The 18,867-nt window shown below is 40.0% G+C and overlaps 1 protein-coding gene across 1 annotated transcript in view; it reads left to right on the top strand.

Annotated features, from left to right (window-relative positions):
• The window catches only part of si:ch211-186j3.6 (neural-cadherin), a 617,862-nt gene that overhangs the window by 473,583 nt on the left and 125,412 nt on the right, over nucleotides 1-18,867 (top strand). The window contains exon 28 of the mRNA XM_041792306.1: nucleotides 8,924-9,051. Coding sequence (XP_041648240.1) covers nucleotides 8,924-9,051 — 128 coding nt within the window. The remainder of the gene's footprint in view (nucleotides 1-8,923; nucleotides 9,052-18,867) is intronic.

The following is an 18,867-nucleotide window of genomic DNA, read 5'->3' on the forward strand; positions in this document are numbered from 1 at the left end:
TTGTACACAGGCTGACTTCTTTGGATATTAGTCTATGCGTGGGTGTATGTGTGTAGCAGTGTGATTTGTAATGCTGTTTATGCAGTCCATATGCTCTCAGTTTGACTTCTGTGTATCCTCAGGCCGTCAGAAGAGGAGGACATTTTTCATATTTAAGAGCCCCCAACACTGTGGGAGTCGGACTCTTCTTACACACACAGCACACGCTGTTAGCCTCTCACACTCTCCACCACTGCTCTTTCTTTCTAGGAGGTAATGAATTACGTATGAGCCGCAGTAAAGAAGCCTGGTCGTGTGGATGAGCCCTTTAAGAGCAAAGTCTTGTCCTAACCCTGCTAGACCAGGAGCATTATAAAGGCAGGCAGACCTCCGTGAAGACGCTCCCAGTTGGCCTGCCAGCCTGCTGCTCTATGAGCAAGCCATCTCTGTTTGTCTCTGCATTACTCTTTGAATAATTCCATTAAACTTAAACAAAACCAAATAACTTATAAATCAGCTATAGAAGAATCATACAGCTGATCTCTGGGCATCACCCAGGGTGCATACATCTATGATTACTACTGATTTATCATCTTCTGTATTCAATTACAAATTTAGCTGGGCTAAATGTTGAAATTAACAAATGTAGCAGGGCCAGACATGTTCGTCACCCAGTAAACAGCTGGAAATGTCAAATTCAAACCAATACAGATCAACTTGATGAGAAATATGCACTTTGTATTCATAGTCGCTCTTTTGGCAACATGACAAAAGCACAAAAAGTGCATAAAAACACAACAACAGAGCTGTATTTGAACATAACCTGAGGTAGTAGGAATGTTTTTTTTCACTTGAATAAAAATTAAATGAAATTCTGTAAATAATATTTTTGGACACATCTTACCCAGGTACAGTATATCTTAAAGTGCATTTAAAGTAAATTTTCACTTCCGTGGGAATTTATGAAAACTTGCAAAACAGGTTGCCCTCTGCATCTCTGGCATGACCACAGGCTGGGCCATTTGGGGGTTGGTTCTGGGCCTCAAGTGGCCGCTAATGGAAGAGGCCTGCCGTAGAGTGTAACCACTTCTAAATTTTGTCTTCTATGATGGGTAAGACAACAAATTAAGCACATCTATATACCAGTGGTGATATTAAATTTTCTCCTCTTTCATTACGGTCTGTAATGTGCAGGACTGTGCATCATTGCACAGTAATACTGTGCAGGAATACCATGCATGGAATTTGACAATGTGGATATACTAACTAAATATGTAAGAAGGCATTTTATATCTATCTGCCTATAAGCAGACTACGCACAGTGTGTGGGTTCTCATCAGCTGGGGGACCCTCACTTTGAGTGATTTTTTTTTTCTCTTGCTCTGTCTCTCATGCCATCCGTGATCAATTGTTAAGTGTCCACTCGCTCTCCCTCGCTCTCTTCCTTGATATTTGCAGCACAGAAACTCTCATCGCATCTGTCACATTATTCTCCAACCTCTCTAGTCAAACGTGAACTTCTACCATTGTTTAGTTTGTGATTTATGATAAAACTTCATTAAGTTCCCACGCTTGTTCTAACAAGGAATTAATTGATGTTGTCGAACTTTCCTGCACACATCAGCTGTTTTGAAATCAGATCGTGGGTTAAAATAAATATAGACAATGTATATTTTACAGTGATTTAAATAAAAGAAAGGCTACTGATGATAACACTAAAGCAGAAAAACGATGAGGAAGAGAGAAAAGCAAAACACATGAGCTACTGCATGTGAGTGAAGAGGAGGGGTGCAGGGGTGTGTTTGGGGGGGTGAGGGGGCAGGGTTTGCTAGTTTATGCTAGTCTAATTTTTGAGGAGAATACCCCAATAACACAGATAGCTAATAAAGTGGGATTAATGCTCTGATAAAAATAATAATCCCACAGTGATTACTTTAAAAAAAGACATGGAAATTTAAAAACATATTTATGATTGCAACAAGGACTGTGATCATTTTTGTGATATTTTTTCAGATAAAGTTAGTATTGCTGAAAGACAGGTCTGGTAGTTTTGTAGACTTTGTATAAATTATTATTGTATTAATATTTCATTAAGTTATTTTAAAATAATTTTGCATATTGTTGAGTGAGTATGTTGGGACGATGGTGGTGGAGGTGTGGTGGTGTGGGGCGGCAGTGTTGGGGGACGTCGTCAGAGTCTGCTTAGGGCCTCACTTTAGCCAGTAGCAGCCCTGGATTTTCCTGTGGTGTTAAGATTAATCTTTCCCTCTTAGATCTGCTCAGAGGATAGCTGAACGTGGATTTTTACAATAAGCTGATGAATGGAAGAAGCACAATAAACGCCGCCATGGTGAGAATAGTAAACATGACGCATCAGAGGGATGTCAGGAATGGAGGACCAGCTTGTTGATTTGTGGTAACAACATGACTGTTTATACAGCGTGTCCTGTAAAAATACTGTGATAGAACAGACAAAAAGAGGAGCTGGGTCAAAATCGCATTCACAAGGATGTGGCAGGTAGCAAAAAGTCAACATTTAGTGTAGCCTAAAAGAACACAATTTAATGTCTCATGCAGTTTGTTTGGTCTCTAATATTTTCAAAATCTACAGAGCCCCAGAAATGACATGGTCAAAACAATTTTTAATTGTGGCCACATTATAGCTAAAATACCAAATACTAATTCATGGCCAAAAAATACTAATTTGTGGCCACGAAGGTATAATGTGCACAAGAAATACTAATTATTAATATTAATATCTATCCTGGACAGCTGGGTAAGCAAATCGAGCGCACCTTCTCTAACGTCTAAGGTAGAGGCAGTAGAGGGGCTAAAGCTACATGATGGCCAGGGATAGTATGATTGAACTTTATTTTAGGCAGGGAATGAATGCCTAAAATAAAATTAAAATTCACATTATACTTATTTTGTGGTCACAATTTAGTATTTGGTGGCCACGAATTAGTATTTTGAGGCCGTAAATTATTATTTTGTGTGACATTATAGCTATATTGTGGCCTCAATTCAATATTTTTTTGACAATGTCATGTCTGGGGCTCTGTAAAAATCAGTTGAGATTTAAAAAGATAACACTGAATGTGTGCCAGACTTTATGGATCCAGTCTTATTCTGATTTCTGTCCCACTTTTTATTTTCTAGGAAATACAAAGACAGCTCTTGTTAGAATCTTTGCTACATTCAGATTTCATCACTGATGAATTTTTCATAGTTATTACAAAATAAAAATATTCACACATTCTGATTCTGCAAACCATATAAACTTAAAAAAAAAAAAAATTAACAGAAACCAACCCTGATTGTCAGTGTTTTCATCAAGTTAGAAGAATACAGCATTGCCTTACTCAGATCTTTTTCCTGCCTTTGCTTCATCTGTCTCCATCTGCTATTTGTCATCTTCGTGATCCGTCATCATCTTTTCTTCTCATCACCTTCTGTTTTTGCTTTTTGTTAAATCTAAATTGTTCATTTCTTCTTTACTTCTCTCCCAGTCCATCCTCACATCTGTCATATTTTGGTTTTCTTCTCAGTCAGACTTTTTCCTGATCTTTCCTCTTTGTATCATTTCTTCTCTTCACTCCCTTCCCCCGTGTCTACTCTTTATTTTTCCTGCCCTTTTCTTACCAGTTTTTCCAGCTTCTTGTCACTCAATCTCGCTTCTTTCTTTGTCTGTCCATAATTAACTTGTGCTCCTGGGGAGACCTTGGAGACTGCATTAATGCCATGTGAAAATGTCACATCAGTCTTGACAAGAAGCCTCTTTAAACGTGCTCGATAAAGAGATGGCTAGTTTACTCTCAGCTGTGTATTTTTATATGTTGGCATACATTTGTCCTTATTGATTTGCAGTTCCTTATTAGTGGAGGTGTGCAGCTGTGAAGGCAGATATTTTTATCCTCAGTGGGGGTGTAAATGAAAGGTTGGGGGTAAGAGCACAAACTGGGGCTGGAGAAAGAATAGAATTCCCAAGAGGGTGTGGAGGTGGTCTCAAGGAGTGAAAATTGAAAGACTGAGACGTGTGAGATGGGGAAGACAAAACAGTGAAAATTCCCAGGCGAGAGAGTGAATGTGAAAGGACTGAGGGTGGCTACTGGGATGTGAGGAGATGTAAAGCCTAAAGACAGCACTGAATGAGTGAGAAAAAGAAGGAAGGCTTTTGATTTCACTGATAAATTGAACATTTATTTATCCCTGTAGGTCAATAGTCTGGCCAGTGTCTATACATTAAAATAAATTGGATTATTTCAGTGAGTCACACCTGCAGCATGCTTAAAAACACGTGCAGCTTGTTAAAGAAAAGTTGAAGGAAACAGATGCCAGCAGCAAACTTGCTCTCACTTTGGCTTGAAAAATTACATCGCAGGGATTTGATTTTTTTTTTTTTTTTCCTGTTTTTTTTACTGATATGAGAGGCAGCATAATGAAGTATGGGACACTCGTAACAAAGGCACATCTCAGCCTTGACAAGGCAATTAGAGAGGAGCAGCATCCCATGTGCTCAACAACACCTAATTTCATCTGACTCAAGGTGGAGACGCGGCAGAGTTCATGACATGAAATCATCAGAGGAGGTGATAACGTTATTACACACAGTCATTAAAGCTGGAGAGTGGGACTTTACATGTAAACAAGTCTGTTACTGCAAGGCACTGCCAAGAAAGTTCACCAAATGCTGCGTACACCTGTCAAAGGTGATTCTCTATATTTTGAAGCAAACTGGAGATTTTTTAATCTAATATAAGCAGAAACATCCCAGGCATGCAAACTGTGACAGAAATGCACAGATATTGATACCAAGCTTAAGAACTCATGCATGTATTTGAAAAATTCTGGGGGTTGATGTTGCTTCGTGTCTATTGTTTTAAAGACCAGTTGAATTGGTGGTGAGCAGCTGCAGCACATGTTGTAGAAGGACACGGATTTGCTTTAAATTTTTTCAGCGGTATCAGCTGCAGTGTAGCAGTCTAACGGTATGAATCCTGTCCACCTCTGTTGCCTACTATGGCCCCATCCACACGTAAACGAATTCAGGAGTATACGCAAAAGTTTTTGTCATATTGGCGTTTCATCCACACAGAAATGGCGTTTTGGGTGACTGTAAACGATACTTTTTGAAAACGGGTCCCAGAGTGCAAAAATCTGTTAACGACTACCGTTTTGTCTCCGTGTGAAAGGCTAACCGCATCTTTCTTGGAACGATCACATCACACATAGCGTAGCTCTCTTAAAGGGATACTTAAACATTTTGGCAAATTCGTCCGTGCCATAATCCCTATAGTCTTAGTAACAGGTTTGTTACCTTCAGTTGTCGGTGCAAGCTATTTTTAGATCGGCGCTGCCGAGTTCGGACCTGCTGTGCCAACTCAATGTAAGCAGACGGTATTCCGGCTTTCCCTCATCAAACTCATCAAATACACAATCCAACAACTCCAAAACGCTCTTGTGGACAAGTTGTGACCTGCATATTCACCACGCTATGAAATAATAATGTATAATTATGGAACATTACGACGCATGAAGCAAATACACTGAACTATTTATTGAGTAAACCACTGGGCGGAGTGACAGTGTAGCAGCCATATCTGGAGTGTAGTTTCCGGCTTTGCATTTAGCTTTAAAACATCTCCGTCTCGTAATGTTCCATGATTATTTCATAGCGTGGTGAATGTACAGGTCACGACTTGTCCACAAGAGCTTGCACCATCAACATAAGGTAACGAACCTATTACTAAGACTATAGGAATCATGGCAATGGACGAATTTGCCAAAATGTTGAAGTATCCCTTTAAGACGCCTGCATGGGTCCGACCAAAACAATAATGGCGGATTACACGGTTGTGTTCGTGCTGCAGAAGCTACTGAGCTTGTAATGGCTGTTACAGCAAAATCTGATCATTACCACGACCAAGAAACGCATACACCATATATTCTTAAATCCAACGCCAGAACCAGAAGGGCAACTAGAAGAAAGTTTGTGTCAATTTTTTGTGATCTTCTTCTCTCTTTTGGTGCATTTCTATGGCAGCAATACAGCATCACGTACAGTCTTGGCATATGCACTACAGCCTTTTCAGTCGTTTTCAGTGGTTCCATGCTTACACGGATATTTCCTGAAACTATCCCGTCTTTACTGAAAAGTTTTTCAAACCGAAACTGCAATGTATCGTTTTCATCTCCATGTGGACGGGGCCTATGTTTATATGAACTTGGGTGAAATGAGGTGTCTTTTCAATAACACCTGAACTCTGTAAGGTTTAGGTACTGTAGAGCAAACCAGCGTCTCATTTATGCGTATGAATTTCAATTACTGATGGAAAAAATATGTTTTGAAGTGGTGATGCCATTGAATTTCTGCCACTCTTTGTTTTACTTGCACACATTCCAGTGTGCGACCCACCAGCTGAGAACCACAGCTCTAGACACTGTGTGTCATGGAGCTCAGAGCTCCATATACAACTTTAAATTCCTCGATTATTTTATATTGTAAAAATATGTTGTGGTCTTCCTTGTGCTGACAGACTAAAACACTGGTGTGTTCTTATCTAAAGGCTTTTCTCAGTCTACTACATCAAAACCTACATTAGTCAGAAGAAAACAGGAATGTATAATTTTGTTCCCAGGATCTTTTCTTACTGTCTGATCCAAAGATCAGAATAGAGCTTGTAAAAAAGGTGAGAAGTCTGTTGCTCCCTCTGCGTGGAAGGCCCTACAAAAAGACAAAATGATTTGCTCTCATTGAATGTTTTTAAGAGAAAGCTAAATGACTTGGAGGCAGACACATCTGGCTGCAAAATTTTTTGGTTAACTTACATTTCAATGCATTTTTAACCAACCTGAGAGGAAGAATGTGCTCTCACAAAGGCCTGGTATAAAGTAAGATGTCAGTAGAAAGCGTTTGTGAACTATTTCAAATCTGCACAATATAAGAGTGTCAGTTACGGTGAAAAAGTTCATGAAAGAGTGAAGCAAAGCGCGAGGAAAAAGAGACGGGAGATGAAAGAGTGCTGATAGACTGACATGGCAAGAAAGACAGTAAGAGGGATGACGAAAGCTGAGCCGCAGTCAGACACAAAGCAGACTGAAGAGCAGTAAGAAGGGAATTTGATGCTTGTCAGCCTCTTTTGACTTCCAACTTCTTCTTACCCTTGCATGAAGACAGTTGTCACAGTGCAGAAGTGAGTAAAATTCTTACTGTAGTTTTATCTCGTTGAATATAATTCTAAAGTATACAGTAACCACCTATGTTTTTTGTTCTGCGGTAACCGGGAAAGTGCCAAATCGAAGTCCTCAGCTGGAAACGTTGGAGCAAAATCCTTGAGTTCAAACTGAATCTCTAATTCAGACAGTGGGTGTGTGGGAAAGTAGCTTCAAGGCGGCAGCGGGGAAACTTAGGAACAATGAGCTATTGGACATGAACTGTGACAGCCTATTATTAATTTTTAATTGAATACAGCCAACAGAGACGTACTGCAGTCTTGACACAGACATTCATTTAAAAACCACATCACTAAAGCATTTTTAATGAAGTCACTGCATACAGTTGCAGCTGTATTTTCTTTCAAAATTTCTTGTTTGAGCCAGACTTTACTTTTAGTACACCTCTTTAAAACCTGCACAAGAAGTCAGGACTAATGGGGATGTTAATTAGTCCTTATTGTGATGGCTGGCTGACTCAGAGACGTGTTCAGAGAAAATTTGAAGCTAAAAAGTACTAAAGTTGATTGTCCAATGTCATAACATCATATTAAAAAAGGCCTGTTGTGTGTGTCTTTGTGTTACTGTGTGTAATTAAGTTTGTTTGTTGACTTCACAAAGAAAGGAAAGTAATAGACTTATTTCCAGATTAATTAATGCCCCTGGGTTTTGTGCAAAGCAAAACCAGTTTCTGTAGTTACAGCTAAATCCAAAAGAAACACCTCATTGTTTGAAACAAACTAACTTGTCTTTAACCTGACACGCTGGATGGATTTGTTTCACACATCCATCTGGTAAACCTTTGATAGATGGCATTTGTGAAAGAGCAGAGCCTTTGACACCAAAGACACCAATTTTGTCCGATTTTTCAATGAGTCAAAATCATCATAATTAGATATTTTTCAAAATTATTGTATATCAAATCACAATAGCAACACTGGGGGAAAAAACACAATTAGATTATCTTCCCAAATCGTTCAGCCCTAATCAATACTTTTAAATGTATGCTATGATTTAATCAAAGTTCAACATTTGTGTTTGGTTGTAACTGTAGAGTGGACTAAGGACAGTATATGGACAGTATATGTATGCTACTGAATGTGGGAATAGTAATGAGCTAGAAAGAATGCGGTGTATATCCATTATGGTTTGCAGACAACTACATTTGTGAATAGTGTCTTTGTTTAAATACAAGCTGTCTCCATATTGCCACTGCGGCCTTTGCAGAGCACAGAGATGTTGAGTGTTAAGCCTCTGCATGGAGTTTTTTTCAGATTTCAGCATGCATGATGATGGATTACCAATGCTGATTGGAAGACACGCATTCCCATAATTCCTTGCATATGGTGCAAGCAGTCTTAACCACTTCATTAACTTTTAATTTCCCATTTGAGTAAGTCAGAAAATAGAATGTAATAACTTTTGTCTGATGTTTGTTGACATCACGACAGACTGTGTGCAGTAATCCTCATTGAAGTTAATGTGTAGAGATTACATTAGCAGTTTGGAAACTTATGCACCACACTGTAAGTATACGCTGTGTAATACGTGACAATTCTTTGGACTTTTTAACATTTTAATGCACATATATTGATTGAAAGGCAAATATCAGTCATCTTCAGATTCTCAGATAAACTGAGGCACTCAAGTTTACTCAAACCTGTTGTTCTCTGAGTGATCCTGAGCATAACCAGTCTTCTTTTTCTCCCCCTCCCTCTTTCTCTTCATCTAGAGCTAATAGATGGGACCCCCACCTTGAAAATCAACCACGGCTCGGGAACAGTGGTGCTACAGTTGCCAAGCAACGTGAACGTGGCAGACAGGCGGTGGCATCGACTGGATGTCCGCAGCAACAGCAAGGTGGGATGCTTCACCTATTTAACACCCATCAACTGTTATCTGGAAAATTAATGTCTAAGCATATTCTCGCTGAGCTGGAGAAGCAGAAAAAAAACTTGTTTTTGTGTTGATTTCGTCTTTGGTTTAAGAAATGTTTTCATGCATCCACATTCTCAAATTTTAAAAACAACATTTCAATGACAAGTGGATTCTAAAAGTCAGATTTCACAAATTTTCTTATGCAAGGAAATAAACTGAAGACTGCTGCATTTCAGCTCAGCTTTGGCTTTGTGAATACCTCAACATTTTATAGACCCTTATGTAGTTTGGAACAACTTTTCAGCTGAGTACAATACAAATTCAGCCAATCATCCCTGGCTTGATGAGGCTTTGTGCTCACAAACATCCTCCTACAACTTTGGCTGCAGTTTGAGATCAGCTCACGCAGAGAGCAGGTGGTTCTGAACATGCCTTTGTTTGGCAGATGTTTTTGTCATGAATATTTGTGAGCTGCACGCAGCTTGAATTCTGGTTGATGAGGGAGGTAACTATGACCCCTGAAACAGATCACATCAGGGACAAATCAAATTCATACGACACGATCATCTTCCTCTGAAAAGCAAAATACACTGTCTGGATGTCACTTCTCTTGGTTGACGTTACGTCTCTTACGTCTGTACAGACATGGCAGCAGCTGGTGAGCATTTTCAAAGCATTTGTACACTTCATGAGCAGCCATCTTTCCAATAATTCACAAGGCAGTCTTGGATATTTTTATGTATTTATAATCCATTTTTCAATAGTTGCTGCAGTTAGCCGTTTAGCCCTATGCCATATTGTCTGTTTATCTCTTTATTTATTTTCTGTTATCCCAGAATGCATTGGGTGGTGACAACCAATGGCAGACCCTTCTGTTGTCATGTCATGCTTTGCTGAAAAGCACATGTGCACAGACTTGGAAACTGCAATAGAGAGCCTGAAGGAGTCATAAAAGGGAGAAACAGGCCCAGGGAGGTTGTAAGTTGTCCCTCAGAGTCTCTGCACTTTAAAAAAAAATGACTCAAATTCCTTGAAGTACAAGGCCTTTTTTGGTTAAAACATAAATATTTTGAAGACTTTTCACCTCAGAATGATTGTTTTAATTCCTTAGTCCCAAAGAGATGGAGAAGAGGTCATTAATGTTTACTGTTCAATAGATAAAATCTTTGACTTTTAATTTCTGATAATTTTTCTTTTGTCTTTTAAAGTCCCATAACTTTTTAAATACTGGTTTTGAGTGTTCACGCCAGGTGACGGGGTATCCCCGTATTCTCTTTTGAATCAAGGGCCAAGGGCTTCGTAGTCCTTGAAACAAAAATTTTCCAGGACCACACTTGAAACCAAAGGGTATGTTAAGCTTTCCACCATGCACTGCATTTACTTGCAAAATGACACAATGGACTACAAAGGAGGCAAATAAATGTAAATATTTCTGCATTTATAAAGGATTATAGAAAATACAACAGTTGTGTTTTCTCATATATTCGATCTTTAGCTACTTGGGATGGGAATTTGTTGTATTTTTGGTATGCAAACATGTAAACTAGGGCTATTAACTATATGAATATATATAGAATATTAACATGGAGAGCTATAGTATGAATGGGATGGTCAAAGCTCTATTGTCACCTCTGATGATGTAGCTATTTATTGGCAGTGTGTGATGATAAACAACAATCAAGTGGCGTCTCGTTTCTTTAGGGAAGGTTTTCTCCCCTTCCCCTTACCGCTCTGTTTAAAGGTGCAAGATGAAGGGGTAGACAAAGGGGAAGGGTTAAGGGGTAGAAATTCGATTGGCCCTAAGACTCAGTTTTAACATACTGGAATCCATATTAACAAGTCAGGGCTTTCACACAGCCTGCATGCTCATCACATATCACAAGCTGGATATGCAGGTCTCACTTTCTGAAAATCTAGAGGATATAAGGTTTGCTTATTTCTGTTGAGCAGAGCATCTCTCGGCCCAAAACAGAAATTTATGCACTTGATATGTATGTCCATGTTGGTAGAAAATTTGTACTCTAAACTTCAACTGTTGCTTGAGCTTTCTGTTTTCAAATTGGTAGAATATGTCACAGGCAATATAAACACAGTTTAAGTTCACTTCTGTTTTTCTCCGTTTTTAAGTAAAAGCTTCATTTAGCAATTCTGTGAAGAAACTTTTATTCTGAAAATCCCAACTCAGTTTAGCGATACGATGAGTTGAGTCACTTGTAGGGAGATTTATTGAGGTTAAACTTATGAGAGGACAGCAGTAATAGAGTCTGCATCTGGTATGAAAGTTGTTATGGTGCAGCTGGAGCTGACATGCAAACATGTAGCAAACATGAACCCAGTCTGACACAGACGTAAGGGTTTATATGCTGTAGGGGATCCTGTCTCATTTCAGTTCAACCTGAGCTTAAGGGCACTTTCACATTAGGCCCAGCTGTTTCGAACTGCGCTGCAGCGCGATTCCTCCCCCTCCCCCTTCCCCCGCTGGCTTGCTTTCATACTAGCAACAATGAATGGGGCGCGGGCACACTCGCGTATTTACTCAGTCTGAAACAGCAGGTGGCGGTATGCACGTAGCTGGTTTACAACCCTGCCAAGGAGTAGAGTGAAGAAGAAGCTACCATGGCAACCACTGGGGTCATGACCTGAGTGAAGATTGTTTTTGTTTTGACCCGGCAAAAAGTCCATCCTGCAGCCATGGATGATTTAAAATCACTTTTTAAGATGCCAGCATCTTTGCTCTTCGTATCTGCACATCTACGTGCAGCTCAGAGGATTAAATGGGCTCACACTGCACAGATACAGTGGTTTTTGAGGTGACAGGAGACTTTTATTGCCTTTGCACCTCCTCTCACTAACTCCAACTTGTGCGCTCTGTCCTGTATTTGGTTGCATTCACATCTCATCCAAACTGAGCTAGAGTCCTCTTGCACTGCGCCCAAGACCACCTCCCCATGTAGGCCTGGGCACGGTGCCCAGGCATGGTTTGTTTGCATTCACACTACCAAAACGAACCAGAGTTTAGTCTGAAGTTCACTCGGATCCGGGACTGGGCCCCTAGTGTGAAAGTACCCTAAGTCCACAAAAGTAGGGAGAACGCTGCTCCTGGTATGATCTAGTAAGTAAAAATATGGTTGCAACTTGTGCGACATCCATATGATTAAGTCTGGCTTTTTTTGTTGTGAAATGCAGATTTTCACTGGCACCATTGTGCACTTTGGTTAGTTGCTTGGTCAAAAACACAATCTGATTTAATCTGAAAAAGCAGATTGAACATGCTGCACATTGATAGGGGTGTGGTTGATGAGTTGAATCAAAAAGAATCCCCGCTTGCCTTCATTTAAACCAAAGGCAAACTTACAGTACAGGTTCCTACATTATCCCATGTTAAAGGCTTTGAATATTACCCATTAGGCTTTGAACATGCCTATTATATACTATTATTAGGGAGCAAATTGGGGAAGATGGTAGCTGGTGATTTAGTGCTGTAGAGCCATCTGTACTAAGGGTACAAGGGAAGATAATAGAAGCAGCAGTCCTCTTATGACATTTTCCAACCTGGATCATTTCAAGGGAATTTAATTAGGGTGAAATTAAGCTAATCTTCATTTGACTAAGGACCGCCTAGAGCTGTTCACCCCCAGGACTCCCATATAACTGCTATCTTTTACTTCTTACCCCCCTTGAATATCAGAGAGACAGTCGGAGAAGAGATCCTATTTTTAGAGTCTTTGATAGAGCCCAGACTGAAATCTTCAAGCTTCACAGTCTCTCTTTCGGTACAGGACACCTTGAAGCATCTGGACAGGCTGCTTCTCTGCTGTTTTGAAACTCATCTGAATGTGGATGAGAACACTTCAGAGAAACAACCAAGTTGAACTTTTGTCAGAAATCTACCAAAAGTGAATGCTTTCATAGCAGTATAAAAAAAAAGCCTTTTCATTTAAAACTTCCATTGCTTTGTTAAGATGGTAACTCAGAAACAGTGTCAAATCAATGAGTTAATCAAGCTTTATTTGTTTGACACCAATTTACAATAAATGTTTTCTTAAGCCACTTTACACATAAAACAGGTGCAGACTGTACTTTTTTTGTTTTATTATGTAAAAAGACCAAACATTAATCTGTCATGTGCTCAACACTCAGCAAAGTTTTACTGGCAAGAAACATTCCAGTTTTAACAGGCAGAAACTTCGAGCAGAACTAGACTCATGTTGAAAGGCCATCTGCCAAAACCATATTTGGTATGAGGAGATATCACAGTGTTGCGTAATTGTAGGGATGAGGCTAATTGCTGGAATGGTTGTCCCAGTGTCACTTAAATCCAGCTTAGCAGAGACAAACACCCTTTTTCCTGAATGATTAAAATAAGTGGGATGTGGCTTTGTCTCTCTCAAAGCAGTACGTTATTCCCTGCTCTCTAACAGCACCACTGTGCTAAAGTTAGGTAAGTATCTGTTGATAGACACATTCAATTGCTGCAGCATTCATCTAAGTAGAGGTCTCCATTTTTAATTTTCATTGAGGGGTTTTATTATAAATGCCAATAAGAAGTAATTGATAGTTTTCAATGGAAACTTAACAACTCAGACATCTTTTAAAAACAGTGACACTAAGAAATTTAAATGTTAAGAAGCCTGAGTCTTTAGATGCAGGATGAGAACATGAAAATCACTTTTAGCACTAAACAACTGGCCTGGTATGGATGAGCTATCGGCCTTTGGTATGAATGTGATTGTAACTCTGGTGGCTCAGACATAGAGCTGATAGGCCATGTGAAGTAGACAAAGGAGTCCTTTGTTGAGGTTGTAACATTTCTGTTTCTTTTTTAAATTTTAAATACGATGATCTCTCTTGTGAGTAGGTATGGTTTCAGTGCAATCAGCCAATACACCTAGAGCATCCTAAAGCAAATATTACTGCCTCAGTTTTCACGATTTTAAGCTTGATTTCATATTCCTACACGTTCCTCATTACTGAAATTTCAACCAAGTGGTAAACAACAAACCTCAAAAACATATTTTGTATTGCATTACAGTGAAAATAACGACAGTGAGATCAATGTGGTAGAAATAGTTGTAGCTCATCCATGCCAGTAGTAACAGAAAAATTATGTTGGGTATTAGTGAGCAATCATGAACCATAATATAATTGTCCTTCTAATGTTAACATTAGCATCTGTAATGATGAAGAAATAGGTTGGTTATTGTAGCAGCTGGAAATCATTTCTTTTAATGATAACAGATGTCAGAGTGTTATGTCATTCTTGTGGCCTAACTGACAATTCAAGCCAATGTATAACTTAAACATCTTATACACACACTGCAATTTGAAATGAAGATTGTTTGATTTTGAACAACAACAAAAAAATCAGCATGTTTATGAATGAATCTATATCTGAAATAAATGTGTTTTGAACATTTACACTACACTTTGGTGCTGGGCAATTAATTGAAAAATAATCAAATCAACATTTAGAGCCAATAACTGACATAAACCTGCTGTGTCGGTTATTTTGGGTTTGTCCCCTTGTGAATTTTTATTAATGCACCATAGAAGCACACTATGTGAGAGGCAGTCACATGACACTGCCCCATCCAGCGCTACACGGAAGTGCTACGGAGTAAACTCGAACTGTGGTGCAGCGAAGGGGGGCACGCTTTGAGCATCTCTCTCTCTCTCTCTCTGCACATCAGGCTGGTGTTTGTATGATACATATGATCAAAATAATACGTAGCCCATACAACATTGACCAAACATTCTTATCTGGGTGTCACACATAAGTAAATTAACCCCAAAGATAACTAGTTATGGAGATCGATGCCATCTGTGATCAGTCAATAAGTGCACAGTGGTTACTCACACTGCATCTCTCTCTCTCTCTCTCTCTCTCTCTCTACACAGACTCTTTCATCAGGTCTCTCCTGTAAATGCATCCTCTCCTGTTAAACGACAACTTCTACCATTGTTTAGTTTGTGAATGTATTAAGAAAATACGTCAAGTTACTTCCCGGTACTTCAGCTTCTTCCCACCACCAAAGACATGCTCATTAGGATAATTGATCACTCTAAATTGACCGTACTTGTGAGTGTGAGCATGCCTGGTTGTCTGTCTCTGTATATCAGTCCTACCATTGTTTGGTGATCAGTCCAGGGTGTACCTTGCCTCTCGCCCAATGATAGCTGGGATAGGGCTTTTTTTTTTTTTAGAAAAACAGGCCAAAGTGGTCAACCGCTTTGGCCTGTTTTGTGACTGTCTGCCATGTTTACTTTCTTGACTTCTCTGTTCTTGCTCACTTCACTGACTGCCTTTCATGAGACTGTGTTTTTCGAGGCACATGGAAGTAAAGCATTGGTAAGGGAACTGATCAAATGTTAATGATGTCAGTGGATTGAACCAATTGGAACCGGTTCTCAACTGGCATCGGTTCTTCATTCCCATCCCTAACCAGTACTCTTCCAAGAGCTGGTCGCCTGGCCATACTGAGAAGGATCTTAGTACGAAGAGGACACACTACATACACACACTCTTGTCCCTGATTTGGGCCAATATTTGTCTCCCACGACGATCCCTCATCACAAACGACTGTTGTCTGAGTAGTCTGCACGTGTGTGGTGACAAAATGATTTTTTTACTGTTTTACTGCTCCAAATATAGCCTCCAAAATCCTAAATCGTAACAACAACCAATGAGAGTGAGCAGACCGGGTAGCATCACAGCCAGATCATACATACTTTCACCGCTCACAACCATGAACACAACTTTAACTTAATTTCAGCCATGATTTCATCCCAAGTCTTTCCCTTGTATTATGATTTTTGCTTCAGCTGTAACGCATGCCAGACCAGCCTGTTATGGAGAGACAGCAAGACGGTATCGACAGACATCCGTGGTTTTTTTTTTGTTTTGTTTTTTTCTGAAGTCATGTGATCACGCAAGGTCGTAGGCAGGTCGGCAGGTGTGTGGTCTCCAGTGATCTGACACTCTGGCTGAGTCGTCTAGTGTGTGCGTTCAGAGGGTTAAAGATGAAAAATCTTTTGTCCTGAAGTCTGTGGCCTCCCACAGTTTAAAAATCATTCCAGATTTAAAAAATATCGTCTAGTGTGTGGCCGGCCTAAGACTCTGATGGTATCTCTGACTGAGATCGAGTGGTCCTGGGTGACGATGAGACAAAGTTCTAGAAAGACAAACATCACTGCAGCCAAAGCGGTGCCTGAAACTGAAAGGCTCTACCTTCCATACTACTAATGGAAACTTTAGGTTACCACCAGCAGACCTGCTTTCTTGGTGCATCCTGTTCTTAGTCTTTATTTCACACAGGATTTAAAAAAAGAATGTAATACACTCTAACACTCTTTGAAGTACAAGCTAACCTTTTTCATGAAGGTCATTTTCTTCTCTGTGGAAACTGCATGTGTGTTCCTAACCAATTTAGTGCAACACAATCACTTTGAGAGAAACTGGTTTTGTTCAGTGTCTTTATTCCTTAAATGTGTTTTGAATGAAAGAAAGGAAGCAGCTCTAAGGTCAGGTTCACACTGACGACAAGCATAAGCACAGTGGAGCAGCCAAGTGATAACATGAATGCACCGTGACTTTGGGTTATACAAAAGCTTTATTTTGAATAACATGAACACAATAAAGCGATGGGGCTCTTGTGATTACAAAGAGGATTATTCAGCATCACGGCAGTATTATTTTTAATCACTTGTGAATCTATTCATTTGTCCTGACTTGAACGCAGGAGCTTGTACAACCTGGTTGTGTGACCTGGTTGAGAGTGTTGCTGTTATGTGTGATAACAGCACACTTTACAGATTCAAGCTGTGTCCCAATTTAGGGGCTGCATCATTGGAAGGACATCCTGAAAGACCAGTTATGGCACATGGTGTCCCATTTATTTTATTAACACAAGAAATCCCCTACATAGTAGACCATCTGACCTCACTACAGTTTATGGTGGCTTTCACACTGGAGGCCCTTGAGCAGTGCACTTGAGCCCAAAATCTGGTTCGTTTTGGTCAGTGTGAATGCAAACGAATTGTGCCTGGCACTGGGCCAGGGCCCACTTGGGGAGGTGGTCTCGGGTGCAACACAGTTTGAATGATATGTGAATGCAACCGTGCCCGGACATGGGACAGAGTGTATCAGCTTTATTACGCCAATTTAAAAAACTAAACTTTGTTCCACAGCGTGGCAGTTTGGTCATATTTTTCTTCTTTTAAAGGTGGAAATCATCAGAGTTAAGTCAACAAATGTCTGTTATGACTCACGGATGAACACAAGTTGGAGTCAGTAAGATGAGATGCAAAGGCATAAAAGTCTCCTGTCGCCTCGAAAACAACTATATCCGTTCAGTGCGAGCCTATTTAATCCACTATGTGCACTTAGATGTGCAGATATAAAGAGCAACGCTGCTGGCATCTTAAAAAGTGATTTTAAATATGATGACAGCTATCTGGAGTTTGGTTTTCTTGAGAACAGCGATGGAAGACCAAAATGTGTTGTGTGTCTTCATGTGAAGCAATAAAGCCTGCCAAGCTAAAGTGTCATCTGCTAACAAAACATGCAGAGTCTAAGGATAAGACAAAAAAAAATTTCTGACGAAAGGGTGAGGAATACATCCACTGAATGGTGAACCTGACCTCAATCCCAGAAAAAGCACGGAGGGCTTCTTATTTGGCTGCTCAAAGGATCTCGAAAAGTAAGAAGTCAGACTCAGTTGGAAAAGAGATTGTGTTTAGGTTGAAGAGTTTAAAACACAGCCCCTAGGGGGGGCGCAGTTGGCCATGTGGTTTAAGGAGCGCACCATGTACACGGTCAACCCAGGTTCATGGTGCATGTCTCTCCCCAGCCCTCTCATCCCTGTTTCTGATTCTATCCACTGTCCTCCACTATCAATCAAGGTATAGAAAGCCCAAAAATTTATCTTAGGAAAAAAAATGCAGCATCTAGGAGTACAAATGGCAGTTAACATGTTTAATCAGTGAGAGGATTATGTGGGGGTTCTTGGAAAATGTTTTGCCCTGTAAGGGGTCCCTAGCCTCCCAAAATGGTATATGGACTTTAGCTTGTATCGCACTTTTCTAGTCATCCGATCAATCAAAGTACTTTTTATGCGCTAACCCATTTACACCCATTCACTCCACATTCATTCCTGTGTTTTTATCATCTTGCTTGTTAACTGCATTTCTTAGCTTCATCCTTTACTGTCATCTTGTCCTAGACTCAACTTTTCTTTCAAACAGCCCTGAGTCGAGCTCACTGGCTTCTTTTTAGCTATGGCTGGTGTGTGAACTAGTGCCATAAAACGATATGCACTTCTCTCAAGAGAATGGGTATCCACTACCACATCTGGGTAGTGCAGTGCTGAAAGAAGGCAGCTGTTGTGCTCTGGGGTGAACATCGTTGTCTCTGTGAAAGTTATTGTACTGCTAGAACATCTTAGGGGCTGTTTTAAGCGAGGGAATTTACATATTGTTGCTTAAGGAAGCAGAGTTTTGTTAGTGTATACAGTCTGTGCTAACATTTCATTCTGCAAACAAACCCTGTTTATGTGATGGGATAGTGCTAATTTATGCTACTGAGCAATCAGCTGGCACAGCTGGTGTGAATAAAGTTAATAAGCTGCTGATTCCCAGCACATTCCTCCTGGTTTTAAAGTCTAATATAAACCAGAAGTGGAAAACATTCCTGCACAGGGGACTCAGGTTTAGCTAAGAAGTTAAATAATGCATACGGAGGCTGAGTTCTCCCCCTTCAACCCCATTCTCTGTTCTTTTTATAGTATTTTCCTCATCTAC

Source organism: Cheilinus undulatus, linkage group 1, assembly GCF_018320785.1.
Source record: "Cheilinus undulatus linkage group 1, ASM1832078v1, whole genome shotgun sequence".
NCBI classification, from domain to species: domain Eukaryota; kingdom Metazoa; phylum Chordata; class Actinopteri; order Labriformes; family Labridae; genus Cheilinus; species Cheilinus undulatus.